The sequence below is a fragment of the Accipiter gentilis genome, chromosome 21, assembly GCF_929443795.1.
Source record: "Accipiter gentilis chromosome 21, bAccGen1.1, whole genome shotgun sequence".
In the NCBI taxonomy this organism is placed as follows: Eukaryota; Metazoa; Chordata; class Aves; order Accipitriformes; family Accipitridae; genus Astur; species Astur gentilis.
In genome coordinates this window covers 1,051,386-1,073,342 of record NC_064900.1, presented here as the reverse complement: position 1 = coordinate 1,073,342, position 21,957 = coordinate 1,051,386, and the positions used below count along the sequence as shown (strand labels likewise).

General features: G+C 52.8%; 2 protein-coding genes across 2 annotated transcripts; both read left to right on the top strand.

The window, feature by feature from the left end:
- The first annotated feature begins 714 nt into the window (after window positions 1–714).
- On the top strand, window positions 715–4,983 carry LOC126048957 (T-cell surface glycoprotein CD4-like). The gene is made up of 8 exons (XM_049824559.1): window positions 715–785; window positions 2,396–2,554; window positions 2,640–2,783; window positions 3,024–3,296; window positions 3,745–4,101; window positions 4,221–4,463; window positions 4,554–4,672; window positions 4,912–4,983. Exons 1-8 carry the CDS (start codon window positions 725–727, stop codon window positions 4,981–4,983), a joined length of 1,428 nt encoding a protein of 475 aa, XP_049680516.1. The 5' UTR covers window positions 715–724.
- Window positions 4,984–14,859: 9,876 nt separating this feature from the next.
- Window positions 14,860–21,474, top strand: GPR162 (G protein-coupled receptor 162). Its single transcript, XM_049824828.1, has 5 exons — window positions 14,860–15,145; window positions 16,890–18,680; window positions 19,520–19,709; window positions 20,280–20,431; window positions 20,598–21,474. Exons 2-5 carry the CDS (start codon window positions 17,841–17,843, stop codon window positions 21,126–21,128), a joined length of 1,713 nt encoding a protein of 570 aa, XP_049680785.1. The 5' UTR covers window positions 14,860–15,145; window positions 16,890–17,840; the 3' UTR covers window positions 21,129–21,474.
- The last annotated feature ends 483 nt before the right edge of the window (window positions 21,475–21,957 follow it).

Sequence of the window (21,957 nt, the reverse complement as noted above, 5' to 3'; positions counted from 1 at the left end):
TATGGCTGCTCCTTTCCTGTGCACATCTGAGAAGAATGTGGCTCCTTCTTCTAGGTAACATCCTTTAGATAAGGGGAGACTGAAATTAGATCCCACCTTGGCTCTCCTCTCCCTAACAAACCCATCTTTCTGTCTCTCCCTGTATATGCTCCAACCTCCTCACCATCCCAGTAGCCCTCCATTGGACTCTGCCCAGTTTGTTGGCATCCATCTTGTGCTGGGGGCCCAAAACTCGATCCTGTATCCTAGATGAGACCTCAGGTGTGCCAAATAGAGGGAAATAATTACTTCCCTCAGTCTGCTGGCTGTGCTCTTGCTAACGCAGCCCTGTATGTGTTCAGCCTTAATCGCTGCAAGAGTGATGATAACCCACCATAGAGAAGTAAAAAGGCACAGAACTCTTGGCAATATAAACATCTGCAGTCCAATGAATGCCAGAAACCTAGGGATGAGTAAAATGAAATGTTTAATACCAAACTCTAGAGGGAACACTGCAGCTGGATTCTTTGCTGAAACACAGGGCTCTGGTGACCTTACCAATGAGTTTCCACTTCGCTGTACTGAAGGATGGTGGGTGCTGACTGGGAACATGGGGCCCCATCCACTGAGGTGTGAAAATCAACCAGTATTAACAGAGCATTTGTGTCTTCCAGGATAGCATCCCTTGGCAGCGACGGCATTTCCAGCCCTGCAGTCTGCGGCAGGGAGGAGTGTTCCTGCAGCGATGGAGTCATGTAGCACAGTGGTGAGCACCACACTTGCCGTCTTCTTGGTTCTGCATCTGGGTGAGTCCTCGGCTTAGCCAACCCTCCCAGTTCTTACAGCCTTTCCACAAGCCTCAAAACATTTGGGGTGTTTTTAGGGTCCTTGAAGCTGTGACAGCTGCCTTCTTACCTTGTCTGGCCTACCCTGCACTGCCCAACAGCTCTCTGTGGGGCCATACAGTGGAGATTAGACCAGGGGCTAGAAGCTGAGAGGCTCCCTACATCCATGTCCTGTTATTTCAGAGGCAGCATGGACAGCTCAAGCTTTGGGACTCAGGTTGTTCCCAGTCTGCCTGCTGAGCCTACCAGCCGAAACCAGAGGGTGTGGAGCATCACCAGGTTTGGGGAGACATCTTGTAGAGATGCAGGAGTGGGGTTCCTCTGAGAGCCGGGGTGCACACCAAGCACAAAGTGGAAAATAGCACCTTCCACACTGCCTCCATCTGCCTGGGCAAAACCATGTGTTTCTCATCACAGATTTGCCCTTACAAATGTGATGCTACCAGCTTGCTTAGTTTGACTGCTGATGTTGTAAGGTTTGGTGGACTTTTTAGCACTCATTTTCCGAGAAAGGAGGGCAACAGAATAAGGCCAAGCCTGCATTTCTCAGATACTCAGCTTTGATTCCTCTGGTTGCAGAAGAAAGATTGGAAATCTTTTAGGCACCCTAGAACCAAAAGCAAAGCAAAAGATTTATAATTTCACAGTTTAAGACAAAATCATCATTTTCTGGGGTCCAATGTGTGATTATTGAAAATCTGTATTGGCAATGTTGCAGACTACCTATTCTCTTGGGGGAATACGTAACTTGTGGAAAACCCTCCATTAAATTCATGTAAACTTTTTATTTTGCACTTCTGTGGCGCTCTAGTACTAGGGTCACCTGGGAGATCTGCAGGTTAGGCAGCTCTGAGAGGTTACCAAGAGTGTGGTAGGAGACCACAACCTCCTTATTCCCAATTGTACCTCTGGCAACTCCATCTCCTTCTTAAGGTCTCCTGCAGAAATCCTCTTTATAGTGAAGGAAAGGAAGTGGTTCTTCCAAGAAACCACTCCTAATGTTTCTTCAATATTATACATCCTACTTCTTTTACTGTCACATAGCCCTCATCCCAAGAACAGGAACCTGACATTAGGCCAGCCTTCTTTCTTTCTTTTTTACTTCACCCTTTCATTTTCCTGGGCTTTCAGTCATGCTTCATGCAAAAATTGGAAGAAGGGTGAGCAAATTTGCCTCAAATCTTGCTGGGAAGTGAAGGAGGGCTGGCATATGCTGTCCTGCCTTTGCTACCAGTATGACAACTAAATCTTGTCCAGTGGAAAAAGGTTGTCTCAGTAAAACTGTTGACATCTCAAAATTACGAATGATGTTGATTCCACCACAACCACTGGTATTTTCCCTATTTCTGAATGTTTGTGAAACAGAATAGCCATTAGCCAGGCAAAGAGCCTAAAGCGGAGGGGAGGGAAGCTGTGGAGCTGAAAAGGCATTGATTGATTGAGGATAATCTTTCCAGTATCCGGGAAAGGGAGGAGAAATATCTGTGTCTTTCTGGAGGGATGGGGAATATTCACTGAGCTACCCTTCAGAAAGTGAATCTATGCCTTTTTTGGTGGGTATTGACTTTCAGGTCTGATCCCCATTATGGCTCAGCAAAACAAACCAGAGATTGGGATCGCAGGACAGGAGGTGATCCTGAAATGTAGAGACATACCTCATGACAAACATGTGACCTGGAAGTACGATAAGGCTCTTATAAGGTCATTTGAAGATGATAAACATCTCAGAGGTAAGGCTCCCAATTCATCACCCCTTCTCCCCAGTATATGGCTAAGAAACCTCTTCCCTCCTAACCAAGCTTATTTTTTCAAAAGGCAAAGCTGCCATGACCGATCGATCTGAAATCAACTCCAACAGTAAACACCTGAGGGTGTTGGACTTAAGGCTCTCCGATGCTGGCACCTACATCTGTGAATCTGGCTCTCACAGAGTCAGTATCTCACTGCATGTCTTTAAATGTGAGTGATTAGAGGGCTTTTATCCATGAGAAGCGGAGGGGTGAGTGGAGCGTAGAGCTCAGAGAGATATCTCTGCTGGGATTCTTTATCCAGCTGCCATTTCTTCTGGCCTGGGCTATCATAGTTCATTTCTCCTCCATCTCCAGGGCACAAAGTCTCCGTATTCTCTTTGCTGTGACACATGTCCCTCTCTCGCAGGAAAAGGAGTTGACTTCCTGGCTGCACTTTTTCTTTTTACAGTGACAATCTCTTATGATGGGCACTTCCTGTCAAATGAAGTCCCTGAGCTGACTTTAATGCAAAATTCATCCCATACTCTGCCAGATCTCAACATCACATTGTTTAACAGTAACAATAACACAGTAAGACCAACAATCTCAGAAAAGACCCGTCAAAAATACATACTGAAGTTAAAGCAACTGGAGGCTACGGACAGCGGGACCTGGATGTGTCACGTCCAATCAGCCTCTCCATTGATTAATCAGAACATCTCCTTTGATGTGAAGGTATTAGGTATGTGACAACAAAAATGCAACTCACACACTGCCTCAGGAACCATTGCTCCCTCCAGCTCATGAGCTGAGTTTTTACTTTGCAGCATCCCAAGCGATGGTGCTCCAGGGTCGATTTCCCAGGGCTTCCAACACTGCAGCTGGGGGATTGCTCTGCTGCCTGAGCTCTATTCCACACTTGCTCCCACTTTCCTCTCCCGGCTTGGTGAGGAGAGGATCCTCCTCTCCTTGGGGTTTGCTCTTCTCAGCTCTGGTGAGCTTGGGAGCTTTAGCTCTTTAAACCCATTCTCAGACACTAACTGTTTATCCTTCCTGGGGTATCTCATGGCTTTTCTCCAAGTCCTGTTTCAACTGAGCACAGCATGCATCTCTCCAGATCAAGGGTGGACACAGGGAAGTGTAGCCATGGATCTCCCTGCCTCTGTATTCCTTGTCTCTTCTGAATTCAGGTTTTCAGAATACAGATTTGGAAAGAAAATATGCAACTGCTGATAGCACTGTCATCTTGTCATGGCATCTGAACTTCCGGAAAATAAAATGGAAAGAAGGTTTCACAGGACAACTGAATTGGAAACAACAGGAAAGTGCAACCGCTTATGAGCTACTTGATTTCAACGTCACAGCACGAGGAGAGCAGCATGAGACCAAAAAAAGCAGCCGCTTTCAGTTTGAGATAAGAAAACCTGAAAGTAGCATAGAACTGAAACTCCCCAAAGTCCATTTCAACCACTCTGGGCAGTACCAGTGCCAGCTGGCATACAATAGAAGATATGTGCAGAGCAAGATAGAGCTGGTAGTGATGAAAGGTGAGAGAAGGAGAAGTGGTTCAAAAGACGAGGAGCTGCAGACACCTGGGAGCCACAAGAGTGTAGGTGGACCCATCTTCCCATCCTCTCACTCACATGTCCTTTTCTTACCTTTACAGTCTCAGCTAACCCTGCTGGGCCACTCCCCAGAGGGGCCGAGATGACCCTGACCTGCCAGGTCTCTAGTCCACTCCCATCCAATGCCCACTTGCGCTGGGAACGTGTGAATGGGACTCAGATGGACATCAAGAAGTCAAAGCAGAATGAAGTAAAAGTGGAGGTGAACGTCAGTGCTGCAGGGCTGTGGAACTGTCACCTCATAGAAGAAAATGACAAGAAGATCAGCCTTAATTACCACGTGGGTATGGAAATTAGCATCACATCCCTGCCTCCATCCAAAAGCCTTTAAATTCTCTTTGTTTCTGTGTCTGAATGCTTTTCTCCTTCCACAGAGGAAGCTCCTGTTTGGATTATCTATGTGGTAATTGGAGCAAGTATTGGAGGCAGTGTATTGGTGTTTGGTCTTGCATGCCTGTGTATCATCAGTGGTATAAGCTGGCAGCGGAGAAGGGTGAGTGCCCTGGTCCCTGTGAAAGGTGAAGTGATGACAGTCTCCCCAAACCATAGGAGGAGTTTGATTTCCTGTTTGGGTGCGGGGCAGAACAGATAAAGGGTCAATCCTTAGACTCAAAGCAAATGGTTAGAGATGGACAGTCTGCAAATGTCAGACAGTACTTTACTACCACTTCAGAGGAAAGCATTTGAAGCATAAAAATATCCAATCATTACTTATTCCTTCTCTCCTGGCAGCAACGGGCAAAAAGGATGGCACAAGCAAGACAATACTTGCTGGAAAACAAGACATGTCAGTGTCAACAGTAAGTGGCAATGAGAGCACCCACAGTGGGCAAAGACTCTGGTTTCAAGACTGAGGAGATGGGTGGTCGAGTGGGGAGAAATGGAGCTTGAGCCTGCTTGGTGCTACAGTACAGCTGCATTTCAGCATTTTCAGCTCTTACTCATATTAAGTCATGCTTAAGAGTTATGAGCCATGTTTAATGAATTTCCTGTTATGCCCCAAACCCATGGTAGCACTGTGCTGGGAAACTTCTGAGCAGAAAGGTTTCACTTGAATTACCTTGACATTGAGAGATGTTAGCCAAACCCAAGCAGGAGCTCCAGAGTCCTTTGGTAGGTTCCACAATGGATCTGGGACCTGGGTATCAAGGTTGTGAAGGTGGAAGGCACACAACCAAGCTCAAGGATGGAACCCAAATTTTAAAAATCCATGATGTTCATAATGTAATTCCAGCTCTATTAGCACAGTGCTGGACTGCAATCTGTGAAAATTGCCAATAACTTCCTTGGAGCAAGGAAAGAAAAGAGAAGATCACAGAACACTGTGAACCATGCCGTCTCCCAAAGGCCTTGGGTGATATGAAATACACCATCGTGTCCTGGCCCTTTTCATGGGAGCATGGATTTCTCAGCAGAGAAGCTGACCTTTTCCAGGTCTTTAAGCTTATATGGTATCAGGCATCAGAAGCAGCTGGGGAGAAACACTGATGGCTATTCTGTCACTGCAATTGGAGAGCTAAGGACAGTATAAATGATTGCATGAACAAGTTCAATGAAGGTATATGTGCAGAACTGGCCTTCTGCTTAATTTTCACTGGTGACAGTGGCAAACTGTGATAGTTTCACCAATTTTTTTTCACTGTCACTGAGAATTCAGTGAGATGTTTATTGGCAAATACTGCTTCATAGCTGGGATGTATATGTGGTGAAGAGTTGGTTAGCATAACAAGTGTCAAAGAATTCACCTCGTTTTCACCTACTTTTTATCAGGGTTAAAAAATAATCCCCATAAGGAGATGACAAAGCCCACACAGCTACATCAAAAACTAGATAAATCTGTGCAATGCAAGTGCTGATACAGTTGTTCTTTAACTCTCTTTGCCCAGGAAGCAGCTCAGCGTAACTGAAACCTAAACTGCAGCCACGTGGATGCACAAGTAACCGTTTGCATCCTCAGCTACAGAAGCAGGCAGTCATTCTGTACACTACGCAAAAAAGTGGGGGGTTGGCTGGCTTTGAGGTATCTGAGTGAAGCCTTTCACCTCTACAATACTGGTACTCACATAATACTTTTCTCTTCCAGCCGGTTGAATAAGTAGTATTGCAGCACTGGAGTCAGAAGGACTGATGAAGTCTCTGCCTGTACCTACACACCTGCCAGCCCATAGCGCTCTGTGAATCCATCTCCCTTTCTCCTGTTTTGATACAATTCTTTATTCCTTCATCATTCCCCCAGTCTAATGCCACGGAGGGATGTTGTCTGGCTAGGAGTTGATAGACAAGGCAAGAAACCCTAAAGGTTGATGACTGATCCCCAGTTCTACAATGAGAGACACTGAACAGAAGATATATATACATATACATATATATATGCTTGTATTTTGCTCATGCACTTAAATTGACCTGCTTGTGAAACCAGGTTTATGCGCTTATTTTATCTGCCTGAGCTACAATAAATTACTTCAGGGTTGGGGGTTTTTTTCTTTGCAAGCTGGACAAAATTTTTTCTGAGGTACTCTTGTCTGGTTCAGATTCACATTTCTCCCTTTCCTGCTAGGATGTGGAATCCTGATTCTTACTATCTCCCACCTCCCTGGCTGCCACAAGCCTTCCTTAACGCACCAGCCCTCTGCTCTCTGTGAAACCTGTCCATCCTCGTTCGCCTTTCCTGGGCAGTTGAGCCCTACAGTACCCCCCAGACCCATTCCTCAGCCTGTGGTCTTCACCTCTCCCACAACAAACCCATGAACAAGTGAAAACACTACAAGCAGTGGGATAATTCAGGACTAATTTTGTCAGGAAGGCAGTTCAGGAGAGCTTCTGGAAATCAGAGCCTGAAGTTGTGAATGTTGATCTAAAAGGTAAGTTTGGGAAGGGAGTGACAAAGTAATTTCCTAGGACAACAAACCAGCCTTGGACTGAGCAAGCCCACAGAGTACGGAGAAGGGATGCTTCTGAGAAAGCCACCAAAAATGGTTCTCACCAAAATGATTTTTTGTTGGCTCAAGGAGGTGGGAAGAGGGAGTGAAAAGCCCAGGAAACTTAGGATGGAAGTAAAAGCGTGTTGCAGAGATGCCAGAATGTCCTGAAAGAAAAATACTGTTAAAATATGTACACAGAAGCCTTGTACATAGAGAAGTTATTCTACCGTCTGCTAGCGGTGGGTCAAAAAGGCCTTGAGTTCCTACAGCTGTCACTGGCTGCAGTCCAGGTTTGTTCGCCTGCGCTGGGCTTGCTGGGGAGAGGCAGAGAGGGGCACTGGGCTGTGGGAAGGGCTCCCCGTGGCGGAGACCCCCCCCAGGACACCGAGTTACTGGAGGCGGGGGCTTCTCTGTAGCAGTCACACCAGCATCACGCCGTTACTGACAGAGAAAAGACAGGTAGCACCAACGGCAGAGACAACACCTGTGAGCCGGGGGAAACCTTCCTCCCCACAACCCCGTCTCTCCCCTGGAGCGGGGACGCAGCCCCAGGCAGCTGTGGCAGCAGGTGTGGGCCACCACCGGTGTCACGCCTGCTCCTTCACCATCATCCTCACACAAACAGGAGTGACGAAGGCCCGCGCTAGTGCCGTTTTCCTTCCCGTAGCTTGTGCTTGTGCGCACAAAACTACATTAACTTCGGAAAAGCCTCGGTCCATATCCCGGTGCATGGAGTTGCTCCTGTCCTGGCCCTGAACTGCCAGCGTACTGTGGGAGCCGGCCGAGGCCCATCCGTCTGCTAAACAACAGATCATCAGGGCTTAAGGAGGAGTCAGTTTTGGGAGCTGTATGAGGGAAAATGAGCACAGGGTCAGTGGTGGTCGATGTAATGATCATGACAAAGTGCTTGGCGTAGTCCCCTCAACCAAAACCAACCCCTGCTCCTGCAGTCCAGACCCTTCTCCTTAAAAAACTGCTTGAGCACCCAAGTCTGCTCCTCTTCCCACTCACATGGGTGTCTGGAGCAGAGGGATTATCCTGCACCGCCCGATCCCCAGGTGGGACAAAGCAGCACGCTGGTGGGCGTCCATCATGAGCTCCTCCGGCACTGCAGCCATCTCCAGCAGTTCAGATCTCACTGGAGGCTCTGGCAGCTGAACCAACCCCCTCTGTACCTAAAAACACAAGCCTTGACTTTTTCAACAAGACAATCAGCCTAATAAAAAAAGACTAAGCTAATAGGGCCCACCTGGCCTCCAGCACAGGGTCCATCAAACCTGGCCGGTTCAGGATGAAACGCCTGGGTAGCAAAGAACGCCCGCACCGGTGGCTGGGAGAGCACGGAGGTGTCTGCGCTGCCTGACAGCATTGCCCGCAGCTCTCAAAGCCAGGAGGCAGCAGGCCAGCCCCAGCACAGCCCTGATCTCACGCTAGCAGGCAGCAGTGCAGTCTCCAAGCCAGGATGGTCCTCTTGCTGGTCTGGATACGTGACCCTCAGCTCAGCCACCCCGGTTCTGCTCTCTTCCAAGGGCTGGAAGAGGCGCACTGAGTCCCCACAGGCAACCAAAGGCTGTGTCCCCGTTCACAGCTGGGACCGACCTGCAAAGCACGGTCGGTCTCACACCCTCGCCATCGATGCAGAAGGTCCCTCCACCCATTTCCAGGTGGCCCGGCTGGCGTTACAGCGGGCATGATGGTGCCACTGGGATGCCTGTAAGTGCATGACTGCATCCACAGATGCACAGCTTCTAGTTCTCCCATCTGGATGGGCGTAACAAAAATGATAAGTGTTGTTCCTCAACACTGCGCATTTCCTCAGTAAGTCTCATGATTTCAGCAGTCGTGACCCTGCTCTACTCGAAACTCACCTGCAGGCACAAACCACTCTAGGCTCCGATCTCATAGATCTCTTTTTTTGGCAGCTCTCCTGTCTGTAACTTTTCACATGGCGACCTTCTTTGTTCCCTAGATGCGCAGGCTGCCCTGACTGAGAGAGAAGTCATCCACAGAGCGAGTCCTAGATAGGCTTTGCTTTCCATCTGAGTGTAATACTGAAAGCTTCAGTGTGGGCTTCAAGGCAGTACGGAGGTGGAGGTTCAGACCAGATAAGAACAAGCTTGCACAAAACATAAGCGTGGATGTAGATGTACCTGATGAGTCCCCAGCTGGAATGGACTGCCGTAACATCTTGCCCGGGCCTGGGCTGTGCTCAGCACGCTCCCTTTCTGAGACAACACACTGTCTTCACAGCCCGTGCAGCAGGTAACACTGCGGCAACAGCGCTCCTACAAGGCACTGAAGACACAGATGAAAAGCCAGGTGTCCCTATCAGATCACTTTTGTGTGGTCCCTTCCTTGTAGCATACCAGGGCTGTACAGGCTGTGTTGCACGCATCCTGGTTTTCCTTCTCAGGAGGCATTGAGGACTTCTCCCTTTGCTAGGTGTCACGAGGGCGTAGCTACATTATACGAGGGCATAATGCCTCTGCACGACGCAAACCACAGCGATGTACAACTCTACAAAGCAGCAAACACAATGACAGACATATTTTATCGTGTGGTGACAGCTCGTCAGAGTAACCCTAAAATGATGGCAGGACTCAGAAGGGCATACATGGCACTACTTACAAAATGACAACGGCAGCAAGAGCTCCGTGCAGTGATGTGGAAACATCACAGAAAGCAAGAGTTTAGAAAAAAGCTGAGAAGTGCTGGTTTTCCCTAACATGTTGTTTTTTCTGGTACTGCTGCTCCCCATGTTTCTGGTCTGCAGAAGGGAAAAAGCACATGCTTCAGTCCTTTGGACCCACCTCCAATGCATGGTCCCCTGTCAGGACCCACAGACCCGCTTGCTCCAGCGGAGGAAGGGACTTGGACACAGCTGAGAATATCCTGCCCTGTCCAGTTCTGCTGAACTAGAAACACATGGGCTGGAATAACCCCGGCCCACAGCCCTACTTCCCCCAGCCCCTCCTGCTTCCCAGTTTATTTCTGCTCTTTGAATGCAAGGCGAGGCGGTGATTCGGAGGATGCTGTCAGCCCGGATCTGCCGAGGCATCCGTGTGACTCACGCTCCCCGCAGGCTCTGCAGCGAAGCACTCACACCCTCAGCCTTCAGAGCCGAATGACCCCGTGCGTTTCTCTGCGTGTTCCCAAGGTCTAGAAGGGAGGAAGCTGTGCACTTCAGCCTCTTCTAATTTCCTTTTGTCTCAGGGGAAGTAAAAAGAGCAGTTTTCGGCGTCCATTGGAGGGGCTCATCAGGCTAACGCAGCTGCAGAGGGCGAGTAGCTTCCATCCACCCTTCTCGCAGGAATACCAGACCCCTGCAGATGCTCAGCTCTGGACTGGTTCCTTTCTGAGAGTATTCCCAAGTGCGTGTTTACTGGGAGGGACCCCGGGGTTCGTTGGTGCACCCCCATCCAAGCAACACCTCCAAACCACAGCGGGCTGCCTTTGCCTCCTGCCTGTCAGCATTCTTCCCCAGCACGCCCCTTGAAGGAGGCTTTGGCTCTCCTCCTGCTCATTTTCTAGCCAGCTTGGCCAAGCCTTAGAGGTGCTTCCAGATTTGGAGAATTAGAGAAGAGCAGAACAAGAGGTGGTGGCAGAGACTGCCTCGCGGGCAAGGAATCAAAAGGGAAGAGAGGAGAAGCCCCAGCTCCGCAATGCTTTCGGCAGGAGCTGGCTGGTGTTAAAGTGGCTGTTTCGGGCTCTGGTGCTGACGAGTCCCTCTTCCGAGCTTCTCTGTGTGCTGTGTGGAGGTGAGGGCCTGGAGATGAACAGCGCTAACAGTGACACCGGCTCTGTGAGGACCACGGCTCCGGAGGGGCCACCACACCAGCTGGAATGAGGAGGGGAGCCAGAGAGCTTCTGCAGCACGGGCCCGCTGCATAGTGGCTGGCTGGGGTTAAACCACGACAAGCACGTCAGCAGCGCTCCTGAAATCCCAGCCTATTTTTTAATTAAGAAAAGATTGTTCTGGTTTGAGAAACCTCAGACCTACCTAGACAAGCTAGGGGAACAGGTGGTAAAATGAAAATTGCAATTCTGTGACACAAATCCAAAGAAAAGAAATCATTTCGGCTCCTTCCAGATATCGTAGGTTCCCAGATTAATGATTCAAGAGCTCATAATTACCCTTTCTATGTATGAGAACAAACAAGTAAGTGTTCAGTAATTTTGGAAAGTGGCGTAATTAAATTCTGAAATGACATTTTTACATCCTTCACAGACTGGCACTCGCTGCGCTGGGATATCAGTGAGGCTGCCAGGGCAGGAGGGATGAAAAAAGTGTCAGTAACATAGAGAAGAGAAGAACACGCAAAGCATTACACCGGGCAGGTAGGGGGAAGCAGGAGGACACATACCCCCCTGCCAAATGGCATGCAGCGTCATAACAACCGTGTATTTGACTAGCGTACCCTGGTACTTCCTTTTCTCAAGGAAAATATCATATACAAATATTTATGTATGTGACAGAGGGAAAAAAGTATTTTAAAAGGTGCCCAGCTGTGTAAGGAAAAACATTCAGCTGTAAACAAGCATCCACAAGTTCAAATCCTAGTATTTACATTGCAAGCCCCTAATATTTCTGCGTAGCTCATGATGAGCATTAGTTGTCTGTCCCCTGATGTGAGCTATTATCGCTTGCCCATTTTGCAGACGAATTATCCGAGAAACCTCACTAAATCTTTCCGTACAGTGCTAGAAATAGAATCTAAGGTTTGGATATGACAAATCTACATTGCAGTCACTGTCTTTTCTGAAGGAATATGCTAACGTGTCTGCTTGGCTGGATTCTTATTAGCCATTAAACACACCCTGCTCAGAGAGACAGCAAAGATGCCAGGAAACCTGCTTGCAAGCACACCAGCGTAGCCTCACAAGAGGCTGTGTAAGCCATGTTGGGGCTCTGAGGATGGATTTAATTGCATCCATGATCTGCGAGAAACACGTGTGAAACCCCTCATGGTCACTAGCAAAGTCCTGAGTAAGAGCTGCAAACCATCAAAGCCCTGTGAAGTGAATTTGGCTATTCTGTTAATGCTCTTCCTTTTAGGATTCTGGTGTTTGTTTCTTGGTTAATGAGCTCTGTTCCTTTAAGAATCCAGGGCACCTCTGGGAAGAGCATTTCCCTGGACCTGCAGAGCCGTTGTCCAGAAATAACTGATCTTCACGCAACCAACTTTTCCAGAAAACATTTCTTACCCTGACATTGCAACAGTGGTGTTTCTTTGCGCCTGGATGCCCTAGGATATTTTAGTGAGCCACTGAGCCTTTAGACGGCAAGATCACTGGTCAGAGTCCAGCATGGCTCTGTAGGAATTTAAAACTGCTCCCAGCTCTATCAGCCCTTCAAAGGGATGAGTCTGGCGGGGGGGAGTCTCACTTCTAGCCTGGGCTTCTTAGGTACACAGGGAACCCTGTACGGTGGGGCTTCGGGATCTCCAGATCCGAGCACTGGCACTCCTTGGCGTGTGCATTGTCAGTGTGCAGCACATATACAGTTGCAACCCACCTCCTACCAGAACCACTGAAACCAGGTGTCTGGAAATCCTAGGCAAATAAAGAGAGTCTCTGAAATCCATTTAGATGAGATGGATGGACGGACGAGCATCTACTTAGGAGCATGACAGCCCTAGGGTGAAAGCTCTTCTTCTTCCCCCAGAGCTCGTTCCGCCTCGCAGTAAATCTTCAATTTTGTGCTTTCACTCAAACTAAGAACCCAGCCACATCTGCAAACACTAGAAGCCTCCTTGAGATAGGAGGACCTGTCCCCATGCAGCTCTGCTCACCGATCTCTGTCAGGTGTAGCCCAAGCCATGAAGAGATGCTGGGCTGCAGGACATCCCTACCTGAGCGGAGCTGAGGCAGGCAGGCAGCGTGGAAATTGCCGGAAGCTTCGTGTGCCGTTTCCCTGAGATAACAAGAGGATTTATTCACCCACGCAGGCAGGCTAACAACTCACGCTAAGGAGACTCAACTTTCTGAATCAGAAGAGGATGGTAACGTGGAAGTTATCACATTAAGTAATTCATACAAATGACACAATTGGAGCTGCACAAATGTTTACATTTGTGGATATAGACCTTCTCACTTCAAGGCGTAAACCTCCCGCAAATGATAGAAGTTGTAAAGAAATGACTGAGGGGGAGGCTGTAACTGTCCCTTCTCACGTCTCTGGCTCCTGCCGTTGCCAGACTGGCCACTGAGATGAACCTCGGGGCTGTTCCACCGCGGCAGTTCCCGCATGCCAAAGAATAGCCAGAGCACGGCAGCATCGTCGCCACCCACGTCCCTCAAAAATCTCTCTTATCACCTACCTGACGCAAAGCTGGATCTATTCTAGTGGCTCCCGATTCTACTCAGTCTCTAAAACAACGGCTAGTGCAATGCAAACAGCTCTTGTCTCAGAGATGATCTCTTTTATACCTCTGGAACCGCCTTCGCTGCTGCCCCTGGGCCTGAGAACCAGCAGTACCTCCAGCTTTCTTACTCAGGAATCGCTCCTCCTGCTGACCATACAAACCTCAGATTAAATTCCTTGGTATCCAAGGCACTTGGGATCCCCTCAACCACTATTTAGAATGACGTATGAAATCTGCCCTGGCAGAGGGGATGATAAAGCTGAGCAGACCCTGGCTCCGTAGGGTCAGATCCGCTTTAGCAAACAGGGTGATGCAGCCCGAGCAGGTCTGCAGAGGAAAAGAGCCGATGCCCAGGACTTAGTGGCCACGCTGTAACTGTCTGGGGGCTTACTTCACACTAACCCTAGCCCAAAGCAAAGCTGAATTCCCATTGTCCTCAGAGCACATCTGCTGCACACCTTGCCGGTCCTTTCACCTAAATTGTTCGTGTTCGCCTGATCCAAACTGAGGTGCTAATGCAGCTGCACCCTGACCGTCCAGAAACGCGGACTTCCATCCCACCCCCGTTCTGATGGAGGAAAGGGGCGTAGAGACACCTGTTCCTAAAAGGAACAGAGACAAGGATGGTGTTGGTGCCTTCGCTTCAGCAGCAAGACAGTAACGGGAAAATGAGACATCTGTTGCCTTGTGAAGACCTTCTAGCCAGGCTTGCCCTCACTGAGGTGACACAGCTGGAGGGGGAGCTTTACCCCTCTGACGCGACCAACCCATTCCTCCGAGCGCTATTCCCGCTGCCTCTCCTTCCCTCTCTTCCCCGTCCCCTGTTTGCAGGACCACGCTGCTGGCTGCGTGATGGAAGAGGCCACCCCAGCAGCCGAGCAAACCTCATCAGCTCTGCTACCACGGCTCACCCCGGGCAGCAGATGCATCCGAGCATCCCCGCAGGCCCCTCTGTCGTGGCTCGCTCTTCGCCTTTCACCCATCCTCCCGACATCTCACAGGCCTGGGTGCCTCCTCATAACCCCTCTTCCTTCGGGAAGGGGAGCCCGCCACCTTCGCATCCCTCCGCTCGTCTTCCTGGGGGGCGGCCAGGCTCGCTCCCGTGGGGCAGCAAGGGGCTGGTACGAGGGGGAACCGGCCGGGCTCCCCCAGCACAGCCTCCCCTTCAGGCTGGGCCCTGGCCGAGGACCGGGATCCGAACCGCGACCGGCACCGGTCCCGGGACTGGTACGAGGGGGAACCGGCCGGGCTCCCCCAGCACAGCCTCCCCATCGGCTGGGCCCTGGCCAAGCGCAGCTCCGGCAGCCGCCCGTCCCCCGGCACGGCCGGACGCAGCCGGGACCGGGACCGGGACCGCGACCGGGACCGGGGCCGGGACCGCGACCGGGGCCGGGACCGGGGCGGCGGCTCCCTCGCCCGTCCGCCCGGCCCGCCCCCTGGCTGCCCGGCCCGGCGGTGCTCCCGCCGCCGTCTCCCGCCGGCGCTCCCCGCCCCTCTCCCCCCGCCGTCGCCCCGCCTGGCGGATGGCCGGCCGGAGCGCGGGGGCCGGGGCGGCTGCTCTTAACGGCGTCCGCCGCGGCGGGCCGGCCCCCGGCCACCGGTCACCAACCGGGCGGAGGCGAGAGCGCACGGCCCGCGCGGGGCGCCCGTCGCCATGGCAGCGCTCGGCTCCGGCGAGAGGTAAGATGGGTCCCCACGGCCCCCGCCGCCGCCATCGGCCCCCGCCGCCGCCGCCGCCGGCCCCCGCTCCGCTCCGCTGCGCGCAGGGCGGCGCCGCCGGGTTCGGCCGCGCCCCGGGGCGCCCCGCGGCCCCGGCCGGCCGCCGCGCTTCGTTCCGCCGCCGCCGGATCCCCCCCCACCCTCCCGGCCCCGGCCCCTCCGCCCCTGCGGGAGCCGCGGCCGTGGCCCGGGCGGCAGCACCGCATCTCGGCCCCGGGCCGACCGACCGACCGACCGGCCGGCCGGCCGCATCCCCCGGCCCCCCCCCCATCCCCGGGTTTCTCCGCGCTGCCTCGCAATTATTCTGGGTCATCGTCCCCTCAGAGCCCACCCCACGCCCTTGCCTTCCCCTGAGTCACCAGCCCCAGGAGTCTCTCCTCTCCGGTGGGATGAAGCGGGGAGCGGGGTGGGGGGCTCTGGCCGGGGCGCGGGGCCGGGGGAGGGTGGGTTTTCCCCGACCTGGCCATCCTGCATCGGCTCCGGGGCTCTCCGGGAGTCTCCGGGAGCGGGAGAGCCGCAGCTCGGAGCAGAATTGGGCCCCGAAGGCAGCAGAGGCGGGAGGGTTCCTGCCTCATCCAGGGAACAGCGTGGGCCACCAGAACGAGCCGGGTGGGAAGGGCGGCAGAAGGAGATGCTGCAAGGAAATTCGTTCCCCTGGGATTATCGGGGCCGGCTAGCTCCGTAACCGTCTCCAGAGGCCACGGGCCTAACTGCAAAGAGCGATGGCACTGGGGGAAGAAAGACGAAGCGGGGCAGAACGGGGGCATCGCCAATCCGGTCATGGCAAACTGCTCCAAGCAGGGAGCAAAGGTGGAAAAGCCTCAGGTGGTTACAGAGAGGGCGAGAAAATAGAGAGAAGCGGAAGGAAGGCGAGGGGTGGGAGCGGAGCCGCTAGCTCAGGCTGGGGGGGGCACGGAGCCATCCGCAGAAAGATTAAGTTTACATCTGCCCCGGTCGAGGCACGGAGCGGGCCTATACCTTCCTGGAATATACGGGGTGTCCCCTATAGACGAAGAGAGGAGAGGGGGTCTGAGCCGGTAGCACGGGGGTCACTGGCAAAGGCGCGTAGTCTCGGGACTAGGTTAGCAGTCTCGTTCGCTGGGTTTGTAACCGTGGGGTGTCTGGAGACCAGAGCTGCTCGAGCCAAAACGCGCTAGGTGGGCGAGGCGCGTGGCCGAAAGACTTGTGCTTCAAGACTGCGGGATGGCAGGGTGTTGCTGGAGCGGTGGCACGCACCCATGGATGGGACGGGACGGGACGAGACAAGAGCGGCAGGTGAAAATCCAGAGCACTGGCGGAGAAAAGCTGAGGTCCAAAAGCCCGGCGGAGCTGTGGGAGCTGTACGGCAGGAGCGAGGGGTGTCGGAGCGGGTGCGTGGGACGGCATGACCCGAATGGCAGGGAGCGACGCGGACCGGGCCTTCCAGCACAGAAACGGCGTTCCTAACGCTTTGGGTGGGGAACGTCAGACTGGAAGGGCGGGGAGCACGGGGTGTCTCGGCAGCGCTCGAAGGAGTTGCTGGGGGCCAGAGCCCGGCCTGAGGTTTGCAGGGACCGGTGCAAATCTGGCTCTTCTCTTCCCTGAAAGACGCAGGGAGTGCTCGGCACCGCCTAAATCATGGCAAGGTGTTTGTGTGGGCAAGGAGGGAGAGAGATCCGGGGGGATAGAATGATCTTAAATTACTTCTCTTTTTTCTCTTCTACAGTGAACCTCATGCCCTGAGTCTCCAAGGGAACCTTTGAAAAGGATCTTCCCCTCCTCGCCATCTCTTTATTGTTTGCCAGCTCTGCCCTGCGCTGCGCAGGGAAGCCTGAAAGAGCAGGCTGAGCCCTGGAGGACAGCAAAAAGGACAATGTGCTGAGGGTGCCGAGAGGTCTTGGATAGGGAACCCTCCGAATCTTGTTCCTCACCCTTCACACTCCGCTGATGGCTTTCTGACAGCCTTGGCAGGAACCTGGACCTTGCCACGAGCGTGGCGTTTGGTGAGAGGGGGATTACACATGGTGTACGTGCCGCCCTCACCGTTTCCGCGGGACCTTTGTCCTGCCTTCCATCATCTCTGAAACTCTCGGCTAGCTCCTCATTCACTAGAACACTGGGCAGCAGGCTCTTGCTACTACCAAACTGTTTGGAGTCCCCAGCAGTCCCTGTTTGCATGCGGCCTTCACCAGTCCCAGCAGAAGGGGGTCCCTGAGACAGAAGGTGCCTGGTGGGCACATGAAGTAAGGAGAGCTTTTTCTTTGGGGGAAGAGCGGAGGAGGGGGATGAAATAGATGGGGAGGAAAAAAAGAAGTGAGCCGAAGCGAGTGAGGGAAGAAGCACTGGCAAGTGTTCATGAGAAAGAGAGAGAAAGAAGGTGGAAGAAAGAAAAAGAAAGAGAACAAGGGAAAAAACAGGTGAACAAGTTAGAACAAGGGAAAGAAATTTAAGCAAACAGAAGGGAGAGGGAGGACTGGAAGTGAGGCAGAGCTGACGGCTGTTCCGCCTAGCACCTGGTGGCAATGCCTTGAGGAACCCCTCCAGCGTGCGCACACCTCGCATCGCAGCAGCAGCGGCCGATGAGGAGGGACGTGGGCCCCCCAGTGCGGCGTCCCACCCACCCTCTTACCGAATCCCAGCGGCAGGGACAGGGTGCAGCCTAGCAGGGGTGGGCAGCATGGGGGACTCTGATTCAGAGTCCACCTTGCACAACAACTCACTGTGGTGGCTGGCATGTGGGATGTTAGCCCTGTTGGCCAACTCTTGGATCATACTCAGCATCACGGCCAAGCAACAGAAACACAAGCCCCTGGAGCTGCTGCTGTGCTTCCTTGCTGGGACCCACATCCTTATGGCAGCAGTACCCCTCACCACCTACGCCGTGGTGCAGCTGCGGCGTGAGTCCTCCGACTACGACTGGAACGAAAGCATCTGCAAGGTCTTTGTCTCCACGTACTACACCCTGGCGCTGGCCACCTGCTTCACGGTGGCCTCCCTTTCCTACCACCGCATGTGGATGGTGAGATGGCCGGTCAACTACCGGCTGAGCAATGCCAAGAAGCAGGCTCTGCACGCAGTCATGGGTATCTGGATGGTGTCGTTCATCCTCTCCACCCTGCCCTCCATCGGCTGGCACAACAACGGCGAGCGCTACTATGCCCGCGGCTGCCAGTTCATTGTCAGCAAGATAGGGCTGGGCTTCGGTGTCTGCTTTAGCCTCCTGCTGCTCGGAGGAATCGTCATGGGCTTGGTGTGCGTGGGTATCACTTTCTACCAGACCCTGTGGGCACACAGAAGACGCCGGCGGTGCCGCCATCAGAGGGCGGAGGAAGCGTCATCCTGCTCTTCGTCAGCACACACCACTTTCAATGTGCCGGCCATCGTAGTGGAGGATGTACGAGGCAAAAGGAGGTCTTCACTGGATGGCTCTGAGTCCGCCAAGACCTCCTTGCAGATGACCAACCTCATCAGCGCTATTGTCTTCCTGTACGACACGCTCACCGGGGTGCCCATCTTGGTAAGCAGCGAGTCCTCCCTTTCCCTTCAGAGTCTGCAGTTAAACTAGGTTTCCGTTTCTCTCAAGTTTTAGAGAAGAAACTCTGTCTTCCGTCCACCAGCCACAGAGTTGCCGCATCTGAATCTGTGTTATTCCGAGGGCCAGTTTTAAAAAGATGGCAGTAATTCTCCCATCCTTCCGCAGCAGCATTTTAAGACGAGTCTAAGCCTGGGGAATACACGCCACACAGCTGAAACCACTGTGAAGTTTTAAGTGGCTAAAAGGAGAGGAAATTATTCTGCAAACTTACTGGGGGATCTACCTCTGTAAAAAACAAGGAGATTCCTGTTTCTCCAGTTTGCTTCTGGAGAACAGACACACCAGCTTTAAAAGCTGTTGCAGGCAGTTTTATTTTTCCTTCTGCTTGTATGGTCGTAGTCAGCATTCAGGTCTTGGCTGGCTGGTTGATTCTCTGCAAAACTGGAGAGCTGGGGAAGTTCTCAAAGGGAGCCATTAAGAGAACAGAAGCTTACTCGCAGCTTTTTCTTTTTTTTTTTTTTTTTTTTTTTTTTCCAGTGGCCTCGCCCTTTGTTAGCACCTATTTAGCTCCAGCTCGTAATGAGCACGGGGAAGAAGGGGTACTCAGGTCTCACGTTAGAGATATGACAGCTCGATATATGGTTCAGCAAACCTGCGGTAACACCCCAGGAACAGTTTTTCAGAGGGGCACGGTGTAATGACTTGATGAACCCTTTACAGACAGATTACGTTCTACTACAGAACTGACTCCCGTTACCTCTCTCCCTTGATCCCCACTTCTGTCTTCTTTCTCGGCATCGTTTCTCTCTCTTACCTCAAAGGTTGTGAGCTTTTTTAGCCTGCGCTACGATACGGCCCCCACCTGGATGGTCCTGGCTGTGCTCTGGTGCTCCATGGTGCAGACCCTGCTGCTCCCCTCTTTCATCTGGTCCTGCGAGCGCTACCGAGCAGATCTCCGCACCGTGTGGGAGCAGTGTGTGGCTATCATGTCTGAGGAAGACGGAGATGATGGTAAGCTCCTCGCCACCCCACAGTCACCTTTCTTCACTGACATCCTCCCCAAAAGACTACAGAGGAAAGAGGGGTCTGCCTTGGGGAAAGGACCCGACGGCACTAGGAGCAGTGTTGTGGGTGGCTAGGTGGGATTCACGTTATAGTTTGGAGTTAGCACCCATGAGAAAATTTATTCTGGAGAAGGCTCTGCCGCTCGCTTGCTGCCTTAGGACTCACTAGCATCCAGCAAAAATTAGTGCAACACCCCTCACAGTAGATGCAAGAGTAGCGACGATGCGTACGGCTGCCAAACCACAGCGAAAGTGGCACGCCGGGCCTCAGCCCAACTCGCTGATCCAAAGGTCCAAGTTCTGGCAGCGAGCGATTCAAAAGCGAGACAGAAGGAACAGGGCGGTCTCTGGGTGCTTTAGTGCTGCTGCAAGCAGAAAGATGAGGTCCCTGTTCAGGGGGGAGCCCCGAGGGCAGCAAGTAGGGCAGCAGAAGTCAGACAAGCGTTAGGATGGTGCCCTGTTAACGCTCCTCTTCTGGCTGAAAAGCGCTGACTGCCGTTCTCCTCTCTGCCAACAGATGGTGTGTGCGATGATTATGGCGACGGCAGGATCTGCAAAGTGAGATTTGATGCGAACGGTGCTGCAGCTGTGAAGCGGGACTCCCGGGACATCAAGCTGCTACCCATGCACCACATGTTGTTGCCCCAGGACAAGGTGCACTACCTGCAGGTGAGCCGAGAGCTAGCAGGGGCAGCCCCACAACCCACTTCTTCCTCTGTCAGTCTCCCACGCCTGTGTGTCGTCTCGACTCTCCTCTCCGAGAAAGTCTCAGCTACTCCCCTCCCGTTCTGTCTCTTCAAGTCTTCCATCACCTGCCTCCTTCTCTGTTTTCCAGGTCCCTATCTCCCGGAGAATGTCACATGATGAGACTAACATCTTCTCCGCCCACCGCTCCGCTCCATCCTTCCTACACAAGTGGTCTTCATCTGACGACATCCGCATTTCCACCCCCCGCAAGGCTGGAGGCCCTGGCTTCTTGCCTCCTCAGCTGCACGACTACCAGCACCGCCGGCGGCCCCCAGAAGATGAGCTGACGACCCTACGGCAGTTTTTGGAAGGGGGGCTGATGCCCCGGGGCTCCAGCTCCAGCGCCTGCTTCTTCCGAGATGAGATCACCACGTTCATCGACGAGACACCACAACCCACCCCAGCCTGCAGCCCACGGCACTCCCGCCTCCCGCTCGCATCACGCCGCGATCGCCGCCTCTCCCTCGGCAGCAGAGAGGAGGAGAACGCCGACCGGCCGCGGCGCTGCTCCTTGGCGGGCAACGAAGCCTGGCACCTGCAGGACGGCGAGCAGGCGCCGGGTGGTGAAAGGACCCTTGAGGCCTGCGAGGCACAGACCTTCCAGGATCCCAAACTATGAGAGACAGCATCAAAAACATGCCGTGCCATCACAATTTTTAAATAAAACTTCAAGCGTTCCCTTTATCCTGGGACCCGATCACTAATTTGCATTCTCATCTTTCTCGCCAGCAGGCAGGAAACACGGCACCCCGCGCTGGTGGGGGGAAAAAGAAGTGGGACGGACCTGCAGAAGGGAGCGGACAGACAGACGGACAGCCTGTGCCTGCTCTCAGGATACAAACACACCCGCCGCTGCCACCGCCACTTGGCACCCTCGCCCATCCCGTCCCTTTGTGAACTCCAGCCTCCCATCCGCTCTGCCCTAAGAGACGAGGCAGGTGCAGAATGGTATTAAAATTCTATATTTGGAGTGTCAATCGTGTGTCTGTTTTTTAAATAATATATTAGTAATAATTTTGTTTCCATAGAAACAAAATGACTGGCCCAATGTTTAATGAAGCTTCACAGGCTTCTGGAAGGGAAACGCGGAACGTGCGAGGCTCCTTTCCTCCCTCTACCATCCCTTTCTTGTCGGCGCGTCTGGAAGGCAGCAGATGCTTAGCAGCCCAGGGAAGGGAACGGAGCCCGTAGAGGAGTTGCCATGGGAGACTGGGTGAAAAGTTTTCCTGTCCGTTTCAGGGAGGACTTGGGCTGCCTACAGCTAAGCAGGAGCGGCCTCTGTGCTTTCTAACGCTGCTCTGCAAAAGGTATCGCTCTGGGGCAACCCCAGGCTTGAAAACCATTAAATTCTCTCTCCAAAAAGACCCCGACCCGTAACACCTCATTTCGCAACGGGTGCAAACCGTTGATTCCAGTGTGAACTTTTACGTGAAACACGATGGCCCAAA